Here is a 17,485-nt window from a genome sequence, read left to right on the forward strand (position 1 = left end):
AGAAAGAGGTCTATACGGGAGTACAACTGGTGAGGGGTAGAGAAGAAAGAGTAATCTCGTTCACCAGAGTGTAGAATGCGCCAGGCATCCACTAACTGCAGCTTGTGAAGTTTTTGTTGTATCCTAGAGCTGGGGGGAACAGAAGAGGAACCGGAAGAGGCATCCATTTTACAAGCTTTTTTAATGTGTTTTAGAAGTGTATTACAAACGCTTTACGGCTTCAGGCATTTTTGTTTAGCCAATAGAAAGCACTAGGAGGAGAAGGAGAGGAAATTAGGGGTGGAGAGCTGCTGTTTGAGCTGAAAAATGCTCGTAAAACGCTCAAGTCAGGTGTTTTGCTTCAGGCGACAGAACGCTCAGATGTGAACAGGGGCCATTGGAATTAATGGGATTTCACTAGTTGAGCGTTTTAGAACTACAAGCTTCAAGCTAAAAATCACTCAGCTGTGAACGTGGCCTTATGTTTTGAGCACTTATATGTATAGTGGCACAAGAAAAATAAATATTAATAAGTTTTATTTGATATTTCACAGTCCTGACCATAAAAAAAAAAACATAACAAAATAGATGATATACACCACTATTCATTCCCTTTAAGAAAATATTCATATACTGCATGTAGACTTAAGCGTTCTGTATTGGGGACCATTGATGGATCCCGTTTCAGGTCCTTGGGGAGTGGAGCTGACAAACAGACATAGATATTTTCCAATATGCTATGTGGACTTTAAATGGAGACATTCTAAAATAGGCAAGACACAATGAATACACATGGAAAATGGCCATCCCCAAAGAAAAGAGCTATGGCATGTGGTGCACTCATGTAAGCATATGTATAGGGTGACTAATTAATGACACTATTGTCACACGCAGACTATCCGGGTAAATTAGCTGGAGCAGGAAAAAGGATCATATCATTAGCATGCGTCACACAAGAACTCTCACTTGCAAGCAAGACGGTCTGATTTCTGGGTAACTGTTACATGAGCTCTAGAAATTATTTTAGTCACAGCTGACTTTTCCCACAGGCAACATGCACTATATGTAATGCCATTCACTGCAAGGTACGTCTGGTAAAATGTAACAAATGTGTGTCCTCGGGGGGGCCCAGAACGGATCAGGGAGGACCTGGTTATTAATAGTACATGTACAATGCAATAGGTTGGTACTTGTGTTAAAATGTACACCACTTATTTCCTTACCTAATAAAATGTTGGGAACAGAACATTCAGATTTTCACAAGAAAACAGCAAAGATCACTTTGTAGTTCAAGAGGAAAAATCGCAATAAATATAATAGGGATGGGGTATACAAAACTAAAAACCAGAAGGTCCAAATCTGATTTTTTTTTTAACTATGGCAAATTCCTGCCCAGCCCCAGTGTACCTTTACCAGGGTCTTTATGCTCCAGGGGAAGGAAGCACTGACCAATCATGCAACCACTGTGAAGGGCTTCCCATGATTAGGAGCTGGTCCTATGTGGTCCTGATTGTTGGTAAAAACAGAGAGCTGTATTGACAGCTCCATCACTATGCTGGGAGTACGAGCGCACTCTCAGCAAAGAAAAGTTCTGCAGCCCATGGATGGCTGTGTGCAGCATGTGAGCATTAAAGCATACCCTCTTTACTGCCATACAAATGTGTTACGTGGTCAGAAAGAGCTTAAAGTGATTGTAAAGGTTTTCTTTTTTTTTTACTAAAAATAACAAACATGTTATACTTACCTGCTTTGTGCAAGGGTTTTGCACAGAGCAGCCCAGATCCTCCTCTTCTGGGGTGATAGAAGAGGAGTGCTTCTGGCCCCTCCCCTTCATCGGGTGCCCCCCATGGAGAGTCGCTTTCCATGGGGGGGCATGGGGGGGCACCCATGCGGGCTCGCTCCTGCATCCATTGACTTAGACAGTGGGACTCAGCCTGGATCGGATGGGCTCATGTAAGAAACAGGGGGGAGCGCTGCAGCAAAGAAGGTTTTTCACCTTAATGCATAGACTGTATTAAGGTGAAAAACCTTGAGACTTTAAAATCCCTTTAAATACGAATGAAAGTGGGAGCGGGTACCTGGTCTGGTGCCCCCTCCAACACTATATATATTAAGGTTGTGGCAGTTAAAAATTTGGCGGTTGGATCTTTAATAGGTTTTTGCAGGTTTTCTTACTTGAACTAGAAAGAAAGCCTTACTGTTTTCTCATTATCTGGCTATTGGACCATTTCAGGGATGAACACAGAGTCACACTACAGCCTCTGGTTGAGGTTTATACCATAATGAGAATAACATATTTTCAGTACTTTTTTCAGGGTAGAAAATAAACTATTAAAGTGCTAACTAACCATTGAAGCAAAGGTTTGATGGATTTTATTGATATATATTCCACCCCAACTTTATATTTCAGACTTGTATGGTTGGGGCCAATAGAATCCCATTGCTGACCTGTATCTACTAGGAATTCCATTGGTGAGAGATCCACAACAGAATTTCTTCCATTGCAAAGCTGAATGATCGAATGATGGTGTAACCCCCGACTGATTCTTCATAATGCAAGATAAACAAATACTTTTGAATCTATCATTATGGCTTTCCAGTAGGAGATGGAAACACAAACTGCTTCAGGTAAATTTCACTATCAGAGTCTCAGAGATTTAAAGAACAAGTTTATTTTTATACACAAACCAGTCCACCTTCCATTGACCCAGTCACTACCCCTCCCAGATGGCTGACATTAGCAACCTTAACTTGTGTTTACCATTCTTTGGCCCAAACTCTTTTCCAGCACTGGCCATGCCTGTGCCATGAGTCCCTACAGATGCTAGGGGTACATCGCCCTTCCATGCGCTCCTTGCTGCAAAGGCCAGTTATAGGTTGGGGTGGTTTCTGTTTTTTTGTATGTTTTGTACATTGGGCACTCATGAGATTCCTTCAGCTGCCATTGTGTCCTTGCTGGGTGTCCCATGAATCCCTATATTCAAAGAGATCATAGACTGCACCCATCACCAAAGAGCATACACCAAGCACCACTGTCCCTGTCCAAAAATCTTATGAACATCTGTACCATGAACATCTGTACCAGTGTCCCATGAACATCTGTACCACTCCCTCCAGGCAAACCTGCCCTTAATCTATCCGCTGCTATATATGTGATCCAATTTGGGACACGCTCAAAATTATAGAGTTCTGACCACAATACACTGGGGTACCTTGACATGGCCACTGCAGCTTACACATATGTTTGCGACTAAACCCTTTGATTTTAATGTGAACTGTTAGACAGGGTCAATTTCGGTTTTGTTGCAGGCTAGCAGGAAAGTGAGCTGGAAATATTTGCTTTTTGACGTGAAATTAGATTAGAACCTCCGTAGGGTGGACTAGTGGGTTTTTGTATAAAAGTAAACTTGTCCTTTGAGAAGTCAGCTTGTAATGGCAACCCATCACTACCTGCCTCACAAATAAGGTTTACATAGAGTTGTCCTTTCATTTTTGCTTGTGGGCCCGGGAACAACACTAAAATGCATCACATAAAAGACAACACATTAAAAACACGGGACTTCCCAAAGCAACTTCGTCTAGGGAAGTCCAGAAATTGATGTGATGATTGATAGGTAACAAGAGACAAAAAAGACAGATAACAAAACTACAGGGAATTTTGCTCAAATTTGGGGATAAATACAGAGCAGAGTATTAGTAATGACAGCAAACACACCGCTGTTCCAAAAACAAGATTTTATTGGATTGGGACTACAAATAAAAATAAAATTATAGCGTTTAAACAAAGTCTCATATCAGCTGGAAAAGAAAAAATGTTGCGGGGATGGCCTCAGGTTCAGAACTCAATGAGATGTTCTATTGTCTGCCTGCATGTATCCTAATGTGTGTCCGATTTCAACATGGAAATGTGCATGGAAGGCAATGAGAGAGCCTGGATGGAGGTCTCGTAAAGTGTATGTTTTCCTGTATAAACCCTGTATTTAAAGAACTCTCCACTGGTAAGGCTCAGAAATAAATCTGTGTTAAATTTTATAATCATAAGGCTCCATCATATAGAATTTGGTAGAACGCCTACTGCTTGGTGCAGGAAGTGAATGTATCAACGTACAAGTCTTTGTTAGTTGTCACTCTCTATTATTTTGATGATCTACCCAACCTTAGTTGCTATCAGATCTATCTCAATTGTGGAATGTCTAATTTGTCAGTGATGTTGGATAATTATTAATATTTTTATTATTTATACAAATATATTGCTGCTGTTTATTATTGTGTCACAGATTGGGGTCTTCAAGATTTTATTTTTTAGAGTCCACCCTAAAGGGAACCATGGTAGAAGCAAGGGCTTTAATGGCTACAAATATAATACGGAAACAATTTACATTCAGATGATATTGTTTCCATAAAGCTGCCACCGATTGTGGGGCCCATACACTTCTCCACAGTTTATTGAAGGGTAATGCCCATATTGTTTGTGCTGCAATTAAGCAGCCAATTCACTTTGAATGCCCTCAATGCACACCCTTAAATTTGAAAAATAATGGGCTTATTAAGTTAGGCAATGTCAACAGTATTTAGAGTTTAGTAACCCTACAGCTCCCTGCCTTATTTAGATCATCAGCCAAAAAATCTCCTTCTTGGAGGTGGGTGACCCAAACTTGCAACAACCAAATGTAGTTGATATGGATTGTCTAAGTAAGTGCTGCCTGCCCTGATACACACCACCATAAAAGAGCTACGTACACAGACTGATAGATCTCTCAAATATTTGTATATTTTATCCCAATATCTAAGTGGATATATATGTCGAGATTTAAAGTGGACATTGGCCCCTTCTTCAGACTGGTTATTGGAAGAGACATTCCAAAACACCCTTGCCAGGATATCGGTTTATTAAAGTGAAGTCAGTGGAACTCCTGTGTAGAGTTGGGCAAGGTTAAAACCTCAGTCTGGCCTTTACTGCTTTCTCACCACTTGGGGGGGGGGGGGGGATTTCGATTTTATTGTAGTCCTAGTGCCAGTGATCACCGGAACGGTAAACTAGGGGGACATTTTTCCAAAGGGGACACAAACAGTAGTAAAAACCTGTAATTCTACTTTTGAGGAGATGGCATGATTCACCCCATTTAGATGTCACCACCTCTCTAAATCTATTAGTTAAAAAATGTCAATGTTATGTGAAAACAGGTCAACTCATTACTAAATCTTTGGTCATGAGTGCCCAAGATCTGCCTGCTGGACTTTACAGATTACTGCCATCCGGGAGCAACTGTTACCATCTAGTCGAGTCTTGGAGAAACAGGAGAAGTTGGGGGGGCTTGACGTACTGCGCAGTGAATACTGAGAAATTTGTTTTGGGTGTAGCTGACCTTTAAAAAAGCAAACTGTTCCAGAGTGTTAATTTTATAGAGGTTCACTTTTAAAGCTGCTAATCTGGCAGCCTCAGTCACGTAGATAGGCAACCCCTACCATGCTGTCACAATTGACAAAAATAGGTAGGAAAATAGAATCACAACACCGTGTGACCTATTTCAAGATGTTATGAAATATTATTATTTTCTTTTATTAGGGGAAATTTAATATGTGGAAATAAAGCAATCAGGACATTATGTTCTCTCCCTGAATGGGCCATATACATATAATACTGTTTATACTGGCTTGCATTGTTAGTAAAAATGTGTGGTAAATACCTGGAGGACCTGGTAGTTTCAGCTGTCTGATGCTGGAAGATGAGCATGGAAACAGAATAACATCTTCAGAGGAGAGGGAGAAGGACAAGCTACTTTTGCTGTTCCCTTGTGAAGTGAGAGAATCACACCCAGCATCCCCCCAGTGTGCATGCTTCTAGCTTAATCCTGTAGGAAATTGCAGGCTGTGTGCAGTCATGTCTAGAAGGGTTGACAGGGGATGCTTTTTTTCCGTGCTCAAAGACAACTGTAGACCACAGGGAAACGCACTTGGCAAAATACTGAGGATACCAGTAGAGCTATCAAGGGACATCAAGATAACGATGGCATGTTTTAACATGCCATCGTTATTTTGATGTCCCTTCATGGCAGACTTGCTTGATTTGCCTAAATATACACTATATGACCAAGTGTTTGTGGACATGGATTATCACGCAATATAAGCTTGTTGGACATCCCATTCCAAAACTAAATTAACTAATATGGAGTTACTCCCCCACCATCTTTGCACCCTTAACCTCCAAAAGTGCATTTGTGAGGTTGGATACTAATGTTGGGTGAGAAGCCCTATCTCACAATCAGCATTTTAGTTTATCCCAAAAATGTTCAGTAGGATGGAGATCAGGGCTCTGTGCAGGCCACTCGAGTTCCTGCACACCAACCTTGTCAAACGATGCCTTTATGGAGCTGGCTTGGTACACAACATACTGAAACAGAAAAGGGTCTTCCTTAAACTGGTACCTTAAAGTTGGAAGCCCACAATAATAATGCACGAACAGTCCTAAGGTATGTTAACAGTTTACTTATTCTTCAAAGTGGGACTATCTTAAACAGAATATCTTCTGAAAAAGCTCCCTTCTACTGAGCTGAAAAGGGTGTTTGCTCATTATTTTTTAGATGAACCTTCAGCTTAGAGGGGTAAAGAAGTGTAGGTACATGTGACCAGCCATGATCCAAAGGATTGCATCATCTTATGCCGCGTACACACGACCGGACTTTTCGAGGGACTAGGTCGGACGGTCTTTCCGACTGACTTTTGGCGGAGTTCTGACGGACTTTCTGAATGAACGGACTTGGCCACACACAATCACACCAAAGTCCGACGGATTCGAACGTGATGACGTACGACCGGACTAGAATAAGGAACTTCATAGCCAGTAGCCAATAGCTGCCCTCGCGTCGGTTTTTGTCCCTCGGACTAGCATACACACGGATTTCTCGGTAGGAACTAGGTCCGGCGGAGTTTCCGGCTGAAAAGTTTGAAACATGTTCCATTTCTAAAGTCTGACGGATTTTTGCAAATCAAAAGTCCGCTGCAGCCCACACACGATCGAATGGTCCGCCGGAATCGTTCTGTCGGACTTTTGATGTTGAAAAGTCCAGTCGTGTGTACGCGGAATTAGTATCATATATCTTGAATGAAGCTAATGTTTAAATGTTTAAACTCTGGGATAAATAATAAAGTTTTTTATGGCTTCTAGTGGCAAAAATGTTTTTAAATATAACCATTCAAGACTTTTTGGAAGCTTGAAGGATGGATAATATATGAATTAGCTAATCTCCTAGACACCTAAAATATTTATCTGTGTTTGCCTCAATAAACCTAAACTCAAAATTTAGGGCAGTTTTAAATCCCTAGTAAGGGATATTAGAATGATCATATGCTAAGATAATAGTGTTGCTCCTTGTGTTTGATCCGATTGCAGTTTTGAAAATTGTCAACAACCCTGAACCCGAATTCGGACACCATTGAAGTTAATAGTGACATCATTTGGGTGGGGTGTACACATCACACTCTCTCATCTAAATGTCAGAATCCTAGCTGCGGTAATACCCCTGGGAGTCCTGGTTGATGTCATTCAGCAAATTTGGATGAATTATAAATGACAGCCAGCAATCTCTCATTTAACAAGTGCAGCATGTTCAGATCAACAGGCAATGGGTCATCATAATTGATGAGGATTACCTTGCTGGACATTACAATTGACAGATACGTTGCTGTAAACCGTAATAGATGCTTTTAAAAGCTGGTCAGTATGGGTTTGTGTTTAATAAATAATAATTTTTTTTTTTTTACATTTAACTCTTTGCGGGAATGAGTAAGAGTTGATAATGTACCCCTGTACTCATTACCTTAGAAGGGGGTACATTATCAACTCTTACCCCCCCTATTTTAATAAGGGGGAGATATCTGGTCTCTCCGTTATTAAAATAGGGGGGGGGCCACCATGGTAGTATCTGAAAGCCCCCTTTAAAATGTTACCTCATCTCCTTTTTAGGGCACAAGAAGGTGGGTAAGAAGCCCTTCTTGCTCAACATTAGGCACATGAATACCTCAAAAGGGTAAACATGAACACCACTGTAGTTTCAGGTTACATGACCTAATGTCATAGCATCCATTCATTAAAGTGGTTGTAAACCCTTAAAACACACTTTGACCTACAGGTAAGCCTAGATTAAGGCTTACCTGTAGGTCCAAGAAATAACTCCTAAACCTACACAGTTTAGGAGATATTTGCCGAAAGACAGGCACCGCTGTCTACGGCGCACGCAGGCGTCAACGGCGATATGCCGCTTGTGGCGGCTCCCATGCGCATGCGTAGGAGTGACATCATCACAGCTTTGCCGAATGACAGCGGCGGAGCAGCGAGAGCCACCGAGAAGATGGATGCGCCGGACTACAGGGGACAGCGGTGACTTCACTGGCTCTTGTGTCAGGTAAGTGACACCTAATGGACTACTATGCGATGCATAGTAGTCCATTATGCTTTACCTTTGCAGGGAATCAAAGGGGAAGTAAACTCATCGGGGTTTACTTCCTCTTTAAGTCACTGTTATACAGATGATTGGACATTCTGACAACAAAACTGTGGATTTTTTTCCAACAGACGTTGGCTCAAACTTGTCTTGCGTACACATGGTCGCACAAATATTGTTGGAAATTCTGATCGCCAAGAACGTGGTGATGTACAACACGTACGACGAGCCCAGAAAAAATGAAGTTCAATAGCCAGTGCGGCTCTTCTGCTTGATTCCAAGCGTTTACTTTTGTGCGTCGGAATTGTGTACACATGCTCGGAATTTCCGACAACAAAACCAGCTCTCAAACATTTGTTGTCGGAAATTCCGACAGCAAATGTCCGATGGAGCCTACGCACGGTCGGAATTTCCGACAACAAGCTCACATCGAACATTTGTTGTTGGAAATTCCGATCGTGTGTACGTGGCATTACTCTTCCAACATCAAAACAGTGGAGACCTGCTACAGTTCTATCAAATGTGAAGTTTAACATTCAAGCCGCTTCCTTTCTACCTGCACTGCAAATCATTGTTCTGGTACCTGATAGTGACACCGGGGGGCCATGTCAACACATGGCCACATATAGTCAACACTATGGGCAGTTGTAACAGGGTGACAACATTGGAGCAGAACTGGGAGACAGTCATCATCCAATAACAGGAAGAACCCGAAAAAGTACCTTCAAAGTAGGATTAGCGGGTATTAATTTAATAAAAGCTGCACAGAACAAGGGGTATAAAATAATTTTAAACTTTTAGACATTAAAGTGTACTATTTTTGGTGGTAAGAGGTTTTTACTACTCTGTGTCCCACTAGAGGATTCACGCTCTCTCTTTTTTTACCATTGTCGTTGGGGCTAAAGTAATTCTACAAATTCTAAGTTGTCACTAGGACAGGCGGTGAGGTCAAATCTTTCCAGAGGGGAGAGGGTATTTCCTTACTCTGGGGGGATTTCTTCTGACTTCCTGTTTTGTCAATAGAACAAAAAGTGAAGCTTAAATCCCCCCCAACTGGGCAAAGACAAAAAAGAAAGAAAAACCTGAAAGGGTTTTAATCATTTCTATTATTTTAGGTGGCCAGTTAAAACCAATGCTTAGTGAAGTGGAGAAGAGCAGCACAAAGGGAGCCTCATAGTCTGTAGAATACAGGTTCCAGCAGGCCTAGCTGTAAAGGAACACTGAAAGAGGAGAACATGTATTGCCTTATTCTGATAGGGCAGACAATTCCTACTTCATGAAGGTACACTGCGTGCAGGTCTTTGACTTGATGGGACTAACTCTGTTTGGGCAGAATATTCCTACTTTCAGAAAGTCCACTGAGGTGCAGGTCTTCGACCTGATGGGTCAAGCTATCACTGCGGTTCAGGTCTTCGACCTGATGGGTCTAGCTCTAATAGGGCAGAATACTGCGTGACTTAGGTGCAGGCCTTCAACCTGATGGGTCTAGCTATCAAGAACGTTGTGCCGAAACATTATCTGAGGGAAGAATGTCACTCAATGTGTAAGATTGCATCAAAAGCCAGAGGTGTCTGAGCAGAGGAAGGTTTTTATCGTTAGTGGCTGGAGATATGGGGATGCCATTTAGTGCAGTCTGTTAGTCAGCAGCCTCCCAGGGTGAGTGTCAGTGACACAAGGAGCCCTCCTCCATTCTTTGCTGTTCCATCAAAGCTGCATGAGGAGGACTATCCTGCTCCTATGCCTCCCCCTGGTGCAGCTGGGCCAGGGCTCTGTCATCTTGGCACAGTCCGATTTTCAGGGGCAGCAGCTTGACTCCTGTGTTAGTTTGTTAGTGACAGGAGATTATCTGACTTTCCCTGTATACAGACAGAAACTGCAGTCAGCGCATGGGCAAGCAAGCCATTCACAGCACAGGGAAAACAGCAAGCGATGCCGGGGTGGGCAAAGCAAGTAAACCAGTGCAGCTATGTCAACTTTTAAAGCAGAACTACAAACAAACTGTTGCTATTGTGGATTATGAGTTTGACCCTGCAAAAAAAAATTTCTTAGAATTTTGGGTAGAACGGGCAAAACTTGGAACCGCTGTTGGGTTTTAATTGCTACCTGTCACTTCCTATCCTGGATCTTCTCTCACCAACAGGGACGCATCAACAAAAATATGATCCAAGTTATCTTTCCTGCTCATCCATAACCCAAAAAAAAATATGTTTTCTGGTTGGAATTGCCTTAGAATGGCAATTTGGTAATAATCTGGAAAACGTAAAAGGTCACCCATAGCAAGACTTTTAGGTACCTCTTTATTTTAGTATCACACCTGCTTTGAAAAATATGAAGTCTACAGCTGCCTGAACCAAAATTTTACCTGGATTCACAAGTACCTGTGCATTTGTGAAAATTGCCTGATCTGGGTTTGGGTCAACTGGGTAAGCTGGACTTTGTCAGCGGACTGATGAAGGAGTGTATTGGTCATTATTTAACTATAATATGACTTCAACCTGTTATATTGCTTTTGGCAAAGCTCAAACTAGAGGTGAAAGCATATTCATGTGTCCCAGAGCAGGGGTTGCATGCTTGTCCTGATACCAATCCAGAGGGCTAGTAAGTGTAAATAGGAAAGGATCACCACTACTCCCAGCCAGCCCAGGTTAATAAGCGATAAGGAATGGCTTCAGCCTACATGTCCCCACTAACCCAAACTCCCTGATGCACTTTGCCCCAGCCACCGGGGGGAAATGCATCAGCGTGTTTGGCTTGGTGGGGACATGCAGGCTGAGGCCTTTCCTTATCATTAATTTACCTGGGCTGGTCGAAAGTAGGGGCGATCCTTTCCTATTTTAATTTTTACATAATTTACTCAATAAAGAACAATACTATATCCTTATTTGGTTAACTACATTATGTGCAACCTGTGTGGATATAAATACTGGAGCATCTTCCTGAGACTCACTAGAACTGAAAAAGTGGCTTGGAGAAGCTATGAAATGTCTTCAATATTACAGAACAAGTCCAGTTGAATGTGACCAACTACTACTAGCCTTGTTCAACGGGATAAGGGTCATGATTATATTAAAGGGGTAAAAGATTTATTTTGAAAAGAGTACCTATAACCAACATGCCCCATAGCTAACATTACTCTTATCTTTACTCTAGCATCTTGTGAACAGAGGGGCCAAATGTTGGTTCAGAAACCTCATAGCTCCACCACTGCTTACAGGTGATCTTGAATGCCTGATAGAACTGAATAAGTGGCTTGGAGAAGCTATGAAACGTCTTCAAAATGACAGGATAAGTCCATTTGAATGTGGTCAACTACTACTAGCTTTGTTAAATTGGATAAAGTTAAGGGAAAATACTTATATTGAAAACAGTACCCATAACCTGCATACCCCATAGCTAACATTGCTCTTATCTTTACACTAGCACCTTGTGAATTGAGAGGACAAATGTAGGTTCAGAAACTTCATGGCTCTACCACTGCTTACAGGTGATCTTGAAGGCCTACTAGAAGTGGCTTGGAGAAGCTACAAAAAATCTTCAAATTTAAAGAACAAGTCCAGTTTAATGTGACCAATTACTATTAGCATTGCTGAATTGGATAAGGTTAATGTAAAAGATTTATATTGAAAAACAGTACCCATAGCCAACATGCCCCATAGCCAACATGCCCCATAGCCAACATTGGTCTTATTGTTACACTAGCACCTTGTGAATCGAGAGGCCAAAAGTTGGTTCAGAAATCTCAGGGCTCTACCATTGCTTACAGGTGATCTTGAAGGCCTGATAGCATGGCTCTGAAGGAATCGACATTTTAAAAGTTGACATATCTGTTGCAATATCATAGATCAAGCAAATACACAAGTAGAAAAAAAGTGTTGTTATGCATACGGACAACAATCGGCATACATGAGTATAATGCAAAGCCAGTGCAAGGCATGCTCTCTTCATCAGCAGGTCAGTGACATTGCATAGACGTTAGGAGGTGACAAGAACTTATTGATTCATTCACAGATATTTGCAAATATTCACATACATGGCATCATATAGTTCAAATGGCAAAACATCAAACCCAGATGGTAAATTAATCATCACTAGTCAATTATCATCACCAGTATGAAAAATAATCTGTTCAGAAAATGATTGCAATACAGTCTTCAAAAGCATGTTGGAAAATGAACCAGTGTAACCTGTACAGTGAGCATTGTATTCAAGATAACTCGATAAGGAATTGCATGATTACCTTAAAGAGAATTAGTCATAGATGGACATATGCAAGAATTTGAATCAGAAATTGTAAAACGTAAATTATTATTAACCTTCCTGGCGGTATGATTATGTCAGAATTTTCATGCTGAAAGCCGTACAATGTTTTGCATGGATATTTGGCATTTTATATTGTAGGCCTGTAATTCTTAGGAATAACACACTCAAATCTGTTCAAACCAGAGTCTAGTAGACATCCCGGGTATGATAAAGTTTGAAACGCAAAATCATAAATTATAATATAATAATTAGCTATAAATAATTATAACAAATAATAATAAAAATTATTCAATAATGAAATGAAATCAAAAACACAGAAATTTGCTCAGTTGCAGAATTGTCGCTGTCATTAGATTTAGTGTTTGATGATGAATTTCCCCACAAATCGCTATCGCTCAATTCTGCGAGTGATTCTAATTTACTATCGCTGTTTTCTAGCTGGTCTAAAATCACTTTTGATGTAAAGGGACACTTTTTGGTTGCTATGGACAATCTCCAGTTTCCAGGAAGAAAGTATATATAATATAAAACTGCATGCAGGGCACTTTACAAAGCACTAGGGACAAAAGGGATGTGAAATAATGTGATACAGTAATGTAATCTGTAAAATTACAGTGTGCTGTATGTGGTATGTGTTTTTAACTTTTTCAATTTGGCGTCGTGCTCCATCCCCGTGCGTCACAACGCTCGCAGGGAACGGAGCTCGGCACTGTGATAGATCGAGCAGAGACGCGGCTCGCAGACACGGGGAGACATCGGAGAAACGGGGAGACATCGCAGGATCCTGGGGACACGGTAACTATGCCTGGATCCTGCGAACTCGGGGTTACCGCTTTTGGTGCTGAAAATTCACCCCGAGCCACACTCGGGAATACCATCAGGGAGCTTAACAGTGTCCTAACGCACTTTGGGGTTGATTTACTTAAAGTGGTTGTAAACCCTTACAAACCACTTTGACCTACAGGTAAGCCTAGATTAAGACTTACTTGTAGGTCCAAGAAATATCTCCTAAACCTACAGGGTTTAGAAGATATTTGCCGAAAGACAGGCACCGCTGTCTATAGTGCATGCGCTGTAGACAGCGGCGCGCAGGCGCACTGAGCGCGCCGCTGTCAACGGCGATATGCCACGAGTGGCGGCTCCCGTGTGCATGCGCAGGAGTGACGTCCTCGCGGCTTCGTTGAATGACAGCAGTGGAGCAGCGAGACCCACCGAGAAGATGGATGCTCCGGACTACAGGGGACAGCGGTGACTTCGCTGGCTCCCGTGTCAGGTAAGTGACACATAATGGATGACTATGCGATGCATAGTAGTCCATTATGCTTTACCTTTGCAGGGAATCAAAGAGGAAGTAAACCCCTTTGGAGTGCAATTGGAGTGAAACTGGAGAGTGCAAAATCTGGTGCAGCTGTGCATGGTAGCCAATCAGCTTCTAACTTCACTTGTTCAACTAAGCTTTGACAAAAAAAAAAACCTGGAAGCTGATTGGTTTCTATGCACAGCTGCAGTAGAATTTGCACTCTCCAGTTTAGCAATTCGACCCCTTTCTGGGGTAACAAAGCTGCTCCCCTATAGACACAGTACAGTGAGTAAGCATTGTTGCCCTAGGACAGGAACTGTGTTTTTGGCAGGATCACCAGGTTATAAAAAGCTTGACAAAAGAAAATCAATGTAGCGGCCACATCAAAGGAATGCTAAGCTGCAATATATTACATTTTTGTTCTTGGGTTTAGAGCACTTCATCAATTATGCTAACACTCTGTCTTTAATACCTAACAAGCCAACAAGTATGCCGTTCATGAAAGAGAAAAGTCAGAAGTTTTTACTAGCTTATTTGATCTGTGTTGGTTGGGGAAGTATAGAAGCCAGGGGGTGGCCATAACAGCCAGACAGCGAGCAAAGGCAGGTAAGATTTTCTTTGAGGCCTGCTGAAGGCCGTGCCTGCGTCCACAATTTAGTGTATATTATAGTAGTTTGTACTGTGGAGTATTTATACATTGAGGCCTTGCCAGTTCTAAAAATAGGTGTGCAATAGTCTAAAAAAAAAATTCTAGCGCCCAAAGTAATATTCTCTTGATGATTTGTGAGTCTGAGATCGACCCTTGTATTACACTCTTTATTTAGGACTCACACTGATAGCATGTTATCTTGGAGAAATAACTAAGAACATTACACACAATTGTATTAAAATACTCCTAACTATGTAGGAGCTGGTAGAAAAAGCCAGTATAAAAAGAATTCAAATTTTGGCACCTACTTGGGTTTACAAGCATATGACTTTTAAAAGTGTATGTATTGTGGGCGCAGAGGCACTGCCCCCCCCCCCCCCGACACCTCCGCTGCCCTCCCTATTCATGTGCGTGGCCCCTTTCAGGACGCCGGACACATGAAATACTATGGTGGGGATAGGCGGGGGGTGTGTATTTTGAAGCACGTGTTTAGAGCCAGAGGCTCTAATAGGCTTCAAGATAGGGTGGTTAGTGAAGTGACAGTGGAGCCTGGCTGAATTTGATGGGCACAAGTGGCTCCATTTGATGAGCACAAGTGGCTCCATTTGATGGGGCACAAGTGGCAGCATTTGATGGGGCACAAGTGGCAGCATTTGATGGGGCACAAGTGGCTGCATTTGATGGGGCACAAGTGGCTGCATTTGATGGGGCACAAGTGGCTGCATTCGATGGGGCACAAGTGGCTGCATTTGATGGGGCACAAGTGGCTGCATTTGATGGGGCACAAGTGGCGGCATTTGATGGGGCACAAGTGGCTGCATTTGATGGGGCACAAGTGGCTGCATTTGATGGGGCACAAGTGGCTGCGTATGATGGCCACAAGTTTCTGCGTATGATGGGCACAGTGGGTTAGTTTGATGGGCACAGGGGCTGCATTTGATGGATACAGGGGCTGCATTTGATGGGCACAGTGCGGTTGCAATTGATGGGGGTGGGTTCAGTATTTTTCAGTCTGTTTGTGCCCCTACAAAAATTTTGAGCACCAGCCGCCGCTGCTAATGGCTAGAATATGCATTTGTGCATTTATTCTAATAATTGTAGCCTGTTCCTATACTTGGTCTCTAGTCTATTGCACAGCGGTACCACATCCCAATATTGAAGTATTAAAAAACGTGACAACCACAAACATGCGTGCAGGGTGTGCCAGGTGTGCCTGGGCATACTCTAATCACCCAGTGTGGTGCAAATTCCCCCAGTTTAGACCCCTGATATATCACCAAAGCTCTTAAAAAAATAGTAAAAAAATAATAATAATAATAAAATTATAAAAATAATAATAAAATTATAAAAACATGATGGAATTTTGATGTGAAGAGGGTCCTCTAATGTGAGGGGGAGCCTCTGATGTGAAGGGGGAGCCTCTGACGTGAAGGGGGTCTTCTGATGTGATGGGGGAGCCTCTGATGTGAAGGGGGGCTTCTAATGTGAAGAGGGACCTCTGATATGATGGGGGGATCTCTGACATGATGGGGGACCTTTGATGTGAAGGGTGCCTCTAATGTGAAGGGGGTCCTCTGATATCATGGGGCAGCCTCTGATGTGATGGAGGAGCCTCTGATGTATAGGGGGGTCTCCGATGTGAAGGGGGGGCCTCTCATGTGAAGGGGGGTCTCTGATGTGATCAAGGGATCCCTGACATGATGGATGTGAAGGGGGTCCTCTGATGTGAAGGGGGAGCCTCTGATGTGAAGGGGGAGCCTCTGATGTGAAGGGGGAGCCTCTCATGAGAAGGGGGAGCCCCTGATGTGATGGGGGAGCCTCTGATGTGAAGGGGGCTTCTAATGTGAAGAGGGACCTCTGATATGATGGGGGGATCTCTGACATGATGGGGGACCTTTGATGTGAAGGGTTCCTCTAATGTGAAGGGGGTCCTCTGATATCATGGGGCAGCCTCTGATGTGATGGAGGAGCCTCTGATGTATAGGGGGGTCTCCGATGTGAAGGTGGGGCCTCTGATGTGAAGGGGGTCTCTGATGTGATCAAGGATCCCTGACATGATGGACTTTTGATGTGAAGGGGGTCCTCTGATGTGAAGGGGGAGCCTCTGATGTGAAGGGGGTCCTCTCATGAGAAGGGGGAGCCTCTGATGTGATGGGGGAGCCTCTGATGAGAAGGGTGAGCCTCTGATGAGAAGGGGGAGCCTCTGATGTGATAGTGGAGCCTCTGATGTGATGGGGGTCCTCTGATGAGAAGGGGGAACCTCTGATGTGACGGGGGTCCTCTGATGTGATGGGGGAGCCTCTGATGTGAAACACGGACCCTAATATGATCAGGGGACCTCTGGTGTAAAAGCAGGACTTTGATGTGTGTGTGTGTGTGTGTGTGTGTGTGTGTGTCTGGGGGGGGGGGGGGCACGGATGTAATAGAGGGACCTCTGACATGATGGGGGACCTCTGATGTGACGGGGGTCCTCTGATGTGATGGGGGAGCCTCTGATGTGAAACACGGACCCTAATATGATCAGGGGACCTCTGGTGTAAAAGCAGGACTTTGATGTGTGTGTGTGTGTGTGTGTGTGTGTGTGTGTGTGTGTGTGTCTGGGGGGGGGGGGGGGGGCACGGATGTAATAGAGGGACCTCTGACATGATGGGGGACCTCTGATGTGAAAGGGGGAATCTGTTGTGATTCAAATGAATGGGCTGACAATCGCATCCCATTGCACCTCAAAGGAATGCACTGCACATTCCAGTGTGAAATGGCACTTAAAGTAAACTATATATAACCCTTTAACCCCTCCCATCCACCCCAGCATTCTTCTTGGCTGGGTTTCCCTGCATGGAAGTCACATAGCAGGAG

At 43.0% G+C, this 17,485-nt stretch overlaps 1 protein-coding gene across 5 annotated transcripts in view; it reads right to left on the reverse strand.

The window, feature by feature from the left end:
- Positions 1 to 17,485, reverse strand: part of SPEG (striated muscle enriched protein kinase) — a 496,800-nt gene that overhangs the window by 170,119 nt on the left and 309,196 nt on the right. The window contains exon 10 of one of the 5 annotated variants that reach the window (XM_077447844.1): positions 3,698 to 10,276. The exons of the other annotated variants lie outside the window; for them this stretch is intronic. Within the exon in view, the coding sequence (XP_077303970.1) occupies positions 10,263 to 10,276 (14 nt within the window). The 3' untranslated portion in view covers positions 3,698 to 10,262. Of the gene's footprint in view, positions 1 to 3,697; positions 10,277 to 17,485 lie in introns of those variants that run through there. 5 annotated transcript variants of the gene reach the window in all.

The sequence above is a fragment of the Lithobates pipiens genome, unplaced genomic scaffold (genome assembly GCF_037356315.1).
Source record: "Lithobates pipiens isolate NorthernLeopardFrog02 unplaced genomic scaffold, aLitPip1_a1.2 Scaffold_22, whole genome shotgun sequence".
In the NCBI taxonomy this organism is placed as follows: Eukaryota; Metazoa; Chordata; class Amphibia; order Anura; family Ranidae; genus Lithobates; species Lithobates pipiens.